Below are 11,403 nucleotides of genomic sequence, written 5' to 3'. Positions count from 1 at the left end.
TCCAAATGGCACCACCCAGGCCTATCACCCCACGCTCACCCTCCCTCCGACAGCTTTACTGAAACAAGACTGAGACACCAGGAAGGGCACGAAGTCGCACTACCCCAGCCTGCCTCTGGTTTCGGGAAGGCGAGAAGCCCGGCGAGGCGCCCCACTTCCTCCTCAGCGTCCCCCAGGCACCCAGAAAGACTACACCCCCCAGCATGCACCGCGGCCTCCCGCCCGCCGCGTTGCCCTCCCGCCCCCTGCGCGGCAGGCTGGGAGCTGTAGTTCCTCCCGCGGCGCATGCGCGCCGCTCCCACAGCCTCTTCCCGGAGCGCGGAGGAGCTGCTTCTTCCCGCTCGGCTCTGGCGTGGGGCGGCCGTGAGGGCTGTCAACCGGCGGGGGGGGGGGAGCGAGAAAGCCGGCGCGTGAGCGCATGCGCAAAGCAGGCCCGGCGACTGCCGCCTCCGTCGCTGTCGCCACCGCCCTCGTGTCCGCGGAGGGCCGGCGTTGCCGGGGGCCGTTGAGCCTCTGGCGCGAGGTGGAAAGCGAGCGGTGCCGGGGCTGCAGAGCGGCCCCTATCCGCCGCGAGGGACAGGGGAGCGGCGCCGCCGCCCGGGCTGCCTGTCCCGCCCCTCCCTCTCTTCCTCCTCCTCCTTCTCCTCCTCCTCCCCCTCCTCCTCCCACCCTCCCCCTCTCCTCCTCCCGCCGTAGCGAGCGAGCGAGATGGCGGCCGCCGGGGCTCTGGCGAAGCACGAGCAGATCCTGGTGCTCGATCCGCCCACCGACCTCAAATTCAAAGGTGAGGGGCAGCGGGCAGCGGGGCGGGCGGGGCGGGGGGCGTCCCGCTTCTCCCGGCCGCCGCGGGGAGCCTCCCCCCTTTCTGCGCCGCGGGGCCGGGCCCTGCCCGCCCGGGTCCCTCGAGGAGGCCGCCGGCGCCGGGGTGGGGGCGGCGGGGGGGGCGCCGCCGAGGCGGGGAGCGGGCTCGGCCGCCGCCATCTTGCGATCCCGCGGCGGCTCCGGCGCGTCCGCGGCCCCGGCAGCGCCGCGGCCCGGCCCCCGGCGGGCGCCGCGCCCGCTCTGCCGGCAGCGCGGCTCCGGCCGCCCCCTGCCCTGCGCGCGTCCCCGCGGCGGGGTGCCGGGCAGCGGCCCTCCTGTCAGCTCCGCCGGTGTTGTCCGCTGCAGGTAGGGGCGGGCGGTCCCCAGATTGAGGCGGCTTCGGGCATGTCACTTTTGGGATGTTCCAGTGCATCGGGTGTGCTGCTGTCAGAAGGGGCTCCGGCCGGTGCTGTTGGCGTGTGGGGTGTTATCCCCTCTTCACCAATCGCGAATGGGATAGTTGTGAAAAGGGAGGCGCCTCCAGAGTGACCCTTGAAAGGTGTATGTATTAAAAAGAACCAAACACAACAACAGCAAAAGCAAACGTGCTGGAATAAGGAGTTCTTGCTCATACTCTCAGCTTACATCTTACTTTTTGCGACTGATGTCAGCGCTTGTACTTGCATAATCCTATAAGTGTCGGTGTTTTGTTTTTATTAGGCTCATTTTTCATTGTTTTAGGGGGATAGGGCATCCTGCTCTGACCACATAAAGATCTGTTCAACTGGAGCAGGTTGATGTTCATATCAGAGACAAACACTGTTTCCCCCAGTGCCAGGCTCCTAGCAGTAAGACTGAAGTCTGCTTTATCAAAGCGTTTTTCTCAAGCTTTACGTGTTATGGAGATCCATCAAATCAACTAAAAGACCCAGTCCTGTTGGATCATGCATCTTAACTTCCTGATAGCTGCAGTTTTTAAATTGCACATCCAAAGGTATGGCCAAAACCACAGTGGGAACTTGTTTTTTTTCACCACTTCTTTATTGCGTTAGAATGTCTGCGTCCAGGTTTCAAAGCGCTGCACTCTTGCAAGAGCAGGTTGCAGGAAAATGCATTAAAGCTCTTGCATCTTGCATTGTCTTCAAGCTGGAAGCAAGCTGTGTTTGTGTGATTTGAAACACTGTTGGTTACAAGGAACACAGTAAGTACTAGATGTAGAAATTGTCAGGATGAAACCATTGTCAGACAGTAATCAGTGTTGTCATGTGTGCTTACAAAATGTGTTTATTAGGCATAAAGTTTGGTTTCAGGCTCATGTGTATAGTAGGAAAATGTCTGTAGAGCAGACTGAGCAAACCCAAAGTCTGAAGCATAATGGAACTGCAGTGGGACACCATGGCAAGCACTCTGTATTACTGTATTATTACTGTAATACACTACAGCAAGAGCTACCTATTTAAAGAGCACTGAGTGCTTTCACAGTAAATATTTTCCAACTGCCTATTGTTCTGAGGTCTTCAGGAAGGTCTGTGGGCCACAGACAGTCATTCAGTTCTGAAGTGTTGCACAAAAGAGTACAGTGTTGGCAGAAGAGAATACTGAGTATTATCTTTAAAAAATAATTGGTTACTAAGAGAGTGCATGACTCAGAATTTCTAAGTGTAACTTAGATGTAGGAAAATCATATGATTGTTCAAAAAAAAAAAAGTTTTTTTTTTTCAGCATAGTTGGTTATTTACTGGGGTAGTTATCCATTATTGGTGGTATTATCCTAATACTGTTGATGTGTATGTAACAGAGATCCGGTTTATGTCCAACCATCGGAACAGAACAAATAGCTCTATAGGTTTTCTTGTCTCATAGAGTGACTTGTAGTGAATTTGCTGAGTTTTAGGGCAGCAGTGAAATGTGTTAATATGCCCTTTTGCAAACAAGGTCTTAAAGAGTAGGTAGGACTTAACTGAGGAACGCTTAACGACACTTAAAATTCATCATTGTCTGATGAAGCTCTTCTTGGTCGCTACTCAGTCAGCAAAAGCACGTGCTGAATTGTATTCTACACTGTTCAAAAGGAGTCTAAGAACTTGTCCCATGGTGGTTAGCACGCTGTGTTTGCTTTGGTGACAGAAAGATTAGAATCCTGTTCTTGTAGTACCTGGCGTTCCTAGCAAGCCATTGATAGCGTGTTGGCATTGGGTGATTCCTTCTGCTGCTGTAATAGCTACATTTCATTGGATTGTGGGGCCATTGGGGACACCTAAGGGGAATCACAAGACAAATAAATGTATTTCAGAATGTTGTGCAAATGTGTCAAGGGGAAAAAATTGTTCTTAGAAGGGATGAAACTAAGAGGTAGTGGATACCCTGTATGATTTTGCTTTCAGAGACTCACTACTGAGCACTGAGAATTTGACTCATAGCCATTGTATCCAGGTCTTCAGCCACATTGCACTCACAGGTTAGCTTTCTGCTGTGCTTTAGCCTAATGCATTTGGTTTAGCTCTTCCAGTCTGAACCTTGGGTTTGGTTAGGACCAGACAGGGAGAATTGGACTGTGTTCCACCTTTCAAATTAGCTACTTGGTGTTTCTCCTCTTCTCTCTCTTCTTAGGGTCCTTTCACATGACTCATACATATAGTCATTGTCTGTAGCTCCAGTTTAAGGAAGATTATGGTAATTTGGAATTGGTTTCTTGTGAGTAAATACTTTTTAAAAAAATCTTTTTTAGCTGCTTAACAGTTGTGTAGTTAAGTGGCAGCGCTTGAAGTTTTCAAATCAAAGCTTTCTAGTTTTGTAATGGAAACTCAGCTGGTCTTCCTTAAATCCAAGAAGCCAATTATGTAATTGCAAGTCACTTGCATTTAGGTTGTTCTTGGAAGGTGGTCCTTTTTTTTAAAAAACATTCTCCAGATCTTTACATCAGTCATAAGACCAGCTTTTGCAACATGTAATTGAAAATCAAGACTCGTTGATTTGATGAGCCTAGGAAGATTAGTAGGTAGTATTCAGAATTTGTATTTCACGTGCTTCAGAGGTGTCTGACGAGCAATCATATCAGATGTTATAAAGATGTATGAATAGTCTACATAGACATCCTTTATGGAAGTTGTTGCTTGCAAGCGTGTGAAATCCCGCTCTGCCACCTTTGTAAAGGTCTCAAAAGAGTGTTTCCATTTCTTTTTGTTTTATTGAGGCCACAAATAAATGGGCAAGTAAGCAGCCTAAAATCAACTTTTGTGAATGCCACCGTGCAGTAAAATACTCACTTCTGTGGTTTGAGTTACTAGAAGAGCTCTGTAGAACGCAGTACTTAATTTCCCATTATTAATCTGATTCATACTCTAGGATTGTTAGTGTATTAAAATTGCCTGTCAGCTGGCGTATATTCAAACAACTCTTTCCAGGTAAGGCAAACAGCACTTCGCTTGAATATCACAGCTCCTTCTGAAATGCAGGTTTCCCTTGAAATAATACAAAACTAATGCTGTCGATTATTTTGTAATCATTACCCCTCTGTTGGTAGCAGCGAAAGCCACAGGGTGTGCGGTGCTGCAAATCGCAAAGGTGGAATTGAAAGGTAAAAATAGCTCCATGTTAAATCTGTCCCCTGCCCTCAAGATCCGCTGTCAGAATTGGCCCAGGGTGTCTTCGCAGTGCAGGATTTGAACTCCTTAACTGCGATCTTGCTGCCTTATTTGTGTGTGTCTGGATCAGATCACATTTTAAGCCTATTTTCACTCTATTCCAAGTACCAGTACGTTTGTGATGCCCCAGCTTTCTAAGATAGGTTTATTTAGAAAAGGGGGAAAAAAAAAAAAGAGGTTGGAATGTCAGTTTCTGGTGTCTTCATTCCAGAATGTTTTTGGAACTAAACAATGGGAGTACAGAGGGGGCAAAATGATTGTAAGTGATTACTAGCACAGGTGAATAATTCTGAAGCACCAGAAAGCCACAAGTTGATATTTTTTGTGTGTGTGAGTATTGTATAATGACAAAGATGGAATATCTTATAGAATGATTGAATATTCAGCAAGAGTCTTTGACTTTTCTTTTAAATCCAGTGATTTCCTGGCATTGTTTAATCATCTTGTGTTTCTCTCCATTGTTTTCTGGCTCAAATGCAATATTTGTTAGTATTTTTTTTTTTCAAGTTGAGTATAAGTGAATCTTAAGGCACCAACTGATCAGTGAGGATGTGCTGAGGAAGAAAAAGGAAGAGTGTTTTTTTTTTTTTTCCTGTATTTTACCAGTTGTCCTTTAAGAGGTGGTTCATGTTTAGGTTTCTGCCACAGTGTTAAGACTGCATTTCAGAGTGCCTGATGAGCAGGGTTTGTGTTGATCCAGGTGAGGGCGTGTGTACTGGTAGGTGTTGGATAAAACTTGGTACTGGAGTTATTTCCTGCGATGAAAGAAGAATGCCGCAGTACAGACTGGGATGTTTTGTCCTTCCCCTTCAGTTCATAGGACTCACTATTGCACCTTCAGTAAAGTGAGATCTGCTCTCCAGGCCTGACGACCTATACTTGCAGTGTACCCATCAGTAGAAAAGCTTCACCGTTACATTGTCATTGTATGAAGTGCCCTCTCATTCTGCTTGCTGATAGCCCAAGTAAGTGTTCTAAATCACTACGTTATATCAGTATTATAAAAACACTGTACTGTGTCTGTTGCTGAAGGGCTAGTTGAAGAATAGAACGTTACCTTGAACAGGAGGAGGTGTTTTATGCATTAGATAATAGAACTGAATATGTAGTGCACAGACTGTCTGTTGCAATATTGCGAGTTGTTCCTGCTTTGTCTTGGCTGTGGTTTGTGAGTCTGTGCTACTTTCTGACCAAGTTTGTCTCTGGAAGAAGCCTGTCACCCAGGTTTTTGTTGCATGTTTAGCTTACAAGCCATTAATTCAAATTGAAAAAGACTGCTAGGGAGAACTTGCTATATGTAGGATGGAAAAAAAATGACTGAATAATTAGATAAGTGTTATATTTCCCACTGTAATGTTGTTAAATTGTAAGGCTTTTATTGTGAGATGAGCCAAATAGGTCTATATAAGCTAATTGCTTAAGAAAACCAAAACAGTAAAATGACTAATAAGGTAATTTATGATGAAGTGTTGTTGAAAATAAAAATACAAAAGCACAAGTTAAAACCCCAGTCACTTTATTTTCCTTTGGGTAGTAAGATTTTATCTGATGCATTGTGATCCTGGCCTCCTGCCCTCCAGTGTGTTGTTGAATAGTGTACGTATATTTAATTGCTTTGAAAATTATTGGGCAATGCAGATGTCATGTTTTATGTTATGGTTTTAAGGTATTTAATAGAAATGTGGCCCTGTGAATTAAAATAAAGATTTTTTCATTTTCTTTCCATAAGAAAAGAGTCTTGATAGCTGAGGCACTTTGCTAAAGATTAACCTGCTATAGGACTTCATGTACTTGCTTTTTAATAATACAGAGAAAGAAGAAAAAGAGAAATAGTGGCTTGCCTGAATTTTTAAGCGATAGTCACTTCAGTCACTCCTATGTTTCTCAAAATGTGGTTTCACATGGGGTAATGCTTAATTTGACACTTCAGTGCTTGCGTAGATCTGACCTAAATAGTATGCATAGCCTTGGAGGAAAAAATAATTAAAGACTTGAAGGTAAATGGAATAAAATGCGGCGTGAGCATCCTGGGTAGAGTGCCAGTCTGGCGTAAGACTTCCTGCCCACTCTCTGCCTCTCCTTTGGTGTCTTCTATGTGTCCCATACCCAGATGAAAACTGACCTGACCGTTGGATGTACTAGGTGTCATTAAATGACTTCATACAGAGGTACCTGCAAAACCAGTAACTGCAGGTAAAGCTTAGTGGGCAAGCATTAAGGTGGGGAAGGAACAAGCTATAAAATAAATCACAGCGCAACTGTTGGGCTCTTGGAAGCTTAATAAAGATATTTCCAAAGGATGGGTCTTTCATGTTTGAACTTGGCTTAGGATCTTCAGTATATTCCCTTCTGACCATGGTGTGAATGGGATTGTGCTTGTGGAGCTCGCTGCTGTTGTGAGGTTAGGACATAGGATGAGAGAGAAAATTGTGTATTCTGTGTGTGCCAGTAAGAGATCTGATGCTATGATGCTTTCTCATTTTAGGTGGAAGTGATGAAGAAGGAGTAAGACTAGAGACTAGTACTTAGTCATAGGCTTATTATGAGCATGACAAGTCTCCAAAACGGGCAAAAATGAGGCTGTAGTTATGGCCTAAGGGAAGTTTTTTTTTTTTTTTGGTAATACATCCCTAGCAGCGGCTAGTCAGAGGGAATAAACCTAACTGGGGATGGTAGAAAGGAAAAGTTATTAATGTCAACGAAGTAGAATAGCATGGCTTGTTTGTCTTAGCAAAGTGAAGACTGAAAGAGGAGCTGATTACTATCTATATCAGAGTAAGTAGGCACTGGAGTAATGACTATATAGGCTGAAGGGTAGGACTGGTACAAAAATGGATTGGCATCAAGTGGCTTTGAGTGTGTTTAGATCATTAGAAGCAGTCTGAATTTTAAATCTGAATGTGTCAATCTGAACTAACGTTGTAAAAGGAGTGATGTGGAAGTTGGACTAGATGACCATTAAAGGTCCCTTCCAACTCAAACGATTCTATGATTCTGTATGCAGCATTTGGTTGTGTTCAGTGTTTTTTCTTCTTTTTAAGAAGAGATGTTTGGAAAATAAAAAATTGTACACATAGGAGTAACTGCTCCATATGTGAAGTAAATACAGTTATTAGAATTCATAGGACTTAATTGAAAATGGCCACTAAGCCTTGTAGACCCAGTGACAATAAAAATGGTTTGGGGTTTTTATTTCAGACATGTGTGAGATATTTGCTCGCTTCCCTGTTAGGAAGTGAGGGCTGTTAGGGCTTGCATTAGAACTCCTACTACTTCTGGAGAAGTAAGCTGCTTCCTGGAGAGAGTGGTTGCATTAGCTCAGCTTACTACTGAGAAGGGAAGGCAGTGAGGGAATGGAGCTCGTGATCCTGTCAGAGGGAGGGAGTGGTGAGCAAGCATGCTGTAAAGCAGATGTTTGTTTTCCTGAGTAACTGTGGGATGTGGCATACTCAGCTTCAGAGATCTGGGAGCTAGAGACCTCTGCTTCTGGAGGTGGTGCAGTGTTAGTTACATCTGTCTGTAGAATATATTGATGTCTGATATATAAGCCTCTTTAGATGGAGGCTCTGCATTGCGTGCCAGTTGCAGAAGCTGTATGTCCTTTGTGTGAAATTCATTTATTTTTAAGTTACCTTGTGTTCTGCTCATGAAGGAGCGAAACTGCTTCTGGCAGGTTCTTGGCAATACCAGACAAAGTATTTGCAGATAAGCTCATAGTCGTGTGCAGAAAGAAGAGCTGAATTCACCCCCCTGATGAAGGGGCTCTCTGGCCATGCAGCACTCCTTCTCAGGAAGCAGCCTAGGCCAAAGAGCTGCTCTCCCTTCGGTGGCTGGCACTTATATGAGCCCAGTGTGGTTCCACTTTGAGTCTACCCGTTCTGGGTATGTGGAGAGCACAGATGCAGATGATGTGCCTGTGCTCCCTGGGCCAGGCACACCCTTCACCAAGTACTCTATCACCAGCTCAAGCCCTGACCTAACAGTTCCACTACACCTTGTTAGGCTGTTGGGATGCTGCTCGCAAGGAAACTGGTGAAAGTCAGATGGGTTCTGGTGTTCAGTTTAATGTTTGACGTGTGATGTCCAGTTCTTTGGGACGCACACTTGGAAAAGCACGCAGGTTTGGGTCGGATCTTCAAGGAAATTAGTCTTTGCACAGAGTGCTGCATGCTACTGCAGCTGTCAGCTAAGATAATTAGACACATTCTGCTTACAGCTTTATAGCTTGGAGAGTATCTGGAATGTTGCAATTCAGATCAGGCAGGTGCATCAAATTGGAAGTTTTATAGCTGATCTGCTGTATTCTTGAATTTTAAACAGCAGATCTGGGCTTTTCAGCATCACTGAAACCTGTTATAAGCTACAGGAGGTTAAAATATATTAAAAAAAAAGTTTACAAGAAGAAGAAAGGAGGAAGTTACTTAGTTAACTAGCTCTGTTGTTCAAGTCTGCTAATATTCTTTGAAGTCTAAGAGCCTGTAATTACCAAATTAGTTTTCCTACCCCCTCCAAGTAAAGAGAACAGTTGCACCAGCGGGAGGAGTTGATATCATAGCCCATATACCATATTAGCCACTTATTCAGTATGTACTGAAAGAGTGCTTATATGTATTTCTGGTTGTTTCAGGACTTTGGGTGTCATTTGCTGTCTAAAATACTCTTGGTGATCAGTAATAAAATATTTATACTGCTGTTATTTCATCAGAGAGGGTGCTTTGGGATGAATAATGCTGTCGTTAGATTCTTAAGACTTTATCCTAGTAGAATTCTGAGCTACCAATTTTAGTATGCTTAGTGTATATTAGGCAAGATAACAGGATAACCAGAGAGCTAAATTCCAAGCAGAGAATTCACAGTAATGTGGGGTTAAGACGAACTTGCCTTTGTCACTAGTAACATGACATTCCTTCAGTAATGGCACTCTGTCGATAGGAAAAATGTAAGAAAATAGCCATGTGAGTGCTAGATTTTGGAGCTTAAAGTAAATATAGCATTAATATCCTTGGATGAAGTTATTGCGTGTTATTAATAGTGCTTGTTGTGGAAACTAAAGAAACCTTTGTCCATATTTAGCTTCAGGACAATCTCCTGTTAGTCTGTATTTTACCCAGTATATAAAGTTAGATAATGTTCTATTTATCAGAATTCATGGAAATCGTCTCTGGCTCCACTTTACCCGTGAAACAGATGCTTATTGTGTTTCTCCTGTGGTTCTTGGCCACTAACATGCCAGGAGCAAGCTGGAGTAAATATGAAATTCTGATCCAGAAAGAAAAATATGAGGGGGGAAAAAATGTTTGTTTTGTCTGGCTTGAAATGCTGCTGTACTGTATTCTTCTCTTTTCTGCACTGAACGGGAGTCAAAAGGTTTCAGTTCCCATTTCTCTTATACCAGCTGTCAGTAGGAGCATGCAGGTCAGCGTCTGTACAAGCACTGCTCTCAAGCCATACAGCTCTGCTTGCCCCTTTGACTGAGGAAAAACGAACTCTTTTAGGATTAAAAATGGGCATTGTCTCAGCTTTTTTCAAGGAAAATCTTTGGCGGACAGACTATCAGTGTGGATGCTGACAGCATGTCGCTGTGAGTAGCACGGATAAAAATCTGATGCTTCCCATGATAAGCAGTGCTAGCCTGGAACGAGCCTCTTGGAGCTGTGCGTGTTGAGGCTTACCAGATTGTTAAGATTTTTTTGCGTTAGGACATCTACGTGCAAATTGATGATGAAATTAAGAGCTATTTCTCAAGTGCTAGGATAGAATAAGAAGAGAGATTCTGTATTATTGCTCTGACATATGGATATATACTTGAGAGCAGTGACTATTTGTAGATACTAATCTTGCAACTTCATCTACTGATTATTCCTGATCATTCAGACTTACAGTGTTGAAGTACCAGTTCATGAAGTATAAGCTATTGTGATTTGTGTAGACCATGACATTTTTTTTTAACAAAGGTGATCTGTGGCAGCTGGAATTCTTCTTCGAGCTGAGTTTATAGGATATTTCAATAATCACGTTTTTGATATTTCAGGAGATAGGTGAGCGATATTCATTGGCAGTGGATGTTATGGATTCTCTTCAGATTGTTTTTTACAAAAATTTGAATATTAATTGCTTAAGACTAGTTGATAGAAATAACATTCCTCTTGTTCTTTTTTTATTTGTGCCAACTGTGTCACCTATTTTTTTTTTTTCCAGAAAGTATTGTAAAATTAAATTTGAAGCCATTAAGTGCTTAAATCTTGTATATATTTTAAGATTAGTGAGGTTTCTTATCAGTCAGGGTAGTCTGAATCACTACTAAACACTGGTCTTCCACTTGTAGACATCCTACCTTTGTTTTTTTCAGTATTGAACAATGTTTGCTTGCTAGTAAAATGCAAGTTGCAGCTTAGTGCTGGCAGTTTGTTGTTCTTTATTTTTTTTAATTAATAAATATATTTCTGTAGTATAAGGTAGAATAGAAATGTTTCTAAGGGCTTTTAAAAATAGTTGGATAAACTTGAGAGGAAAAATCTGAAGGTGATTGGGAAAGCTGTGTTCTTGGTAGGGTACACTGAAGGAAAGCTGGAGTCTCTGGCTGTAAGAAGCTTGTAGAATGAATTTTGGGTCCTTTGTGAAATAACTCTGGTTTTTAACTTGGCTACCTATTTCAATCAGTATTCGTATTTAGGAAGACAATTGATGTATCATAGTGGATGTTTCCTCCTGTTTAAAAAGAAAACTTAATATGTAGTCTCCTTGATATCTATTGGTGCATTGCACACAATATCAGTGCATTATGAGTGTGGCATACTTCATAATATATCCAACTCATTCTTTTAACAGAGCTTTTTTTGTTGCTCTGATGCAACTTTTTAAAAGGGCAGCAAATCTGTGGAAGTTCTTCTGGTTTTGATATTTATCTCAGATGTAGGAGCACGTGTTTACTGATGATTTGGTAAACTCCTTAACATCC

General features: G+C 43.2%; 1 protein-coding gene across 1 annotated transcript in view; it reads left to right on the top strand.

Moving 5' to 3' along the window:
- Positions 443–11,403, top strand: part of VAPA (VAMP associated protein A) — a 28,012-nt gene continuing 17,051 nt past the window's right edge. The window contains exon 1 of the mRNA XM_021387343.1: positions 443–784. Within this exon, the coding sequence (XP_021243018.1) occupies positions 709–784 (76 nt within the window). The 5' untranslated portion in view covers positions 443–708. The remainder of the gene's footprint in view (positions 785–11,403) is intronic.

Source organism: Numida meleagris, chromosome 2 (assembly GCF_002078875.1).
Source record: "Numida meleagris isolate 19003 breed g44 Domestic line chromosome 2, NumMel1.0, whole genome shotgun sequence".
NCBI lineage: Eukaryota > Metazoa > Chordata > Aves > Galliformes > Numididae > Numida > Numida meleagris.
Note: the sequence above shows the minus strand (reverse complement) of the source record. Positions and strands in the feature narration are given on the sequence as shown.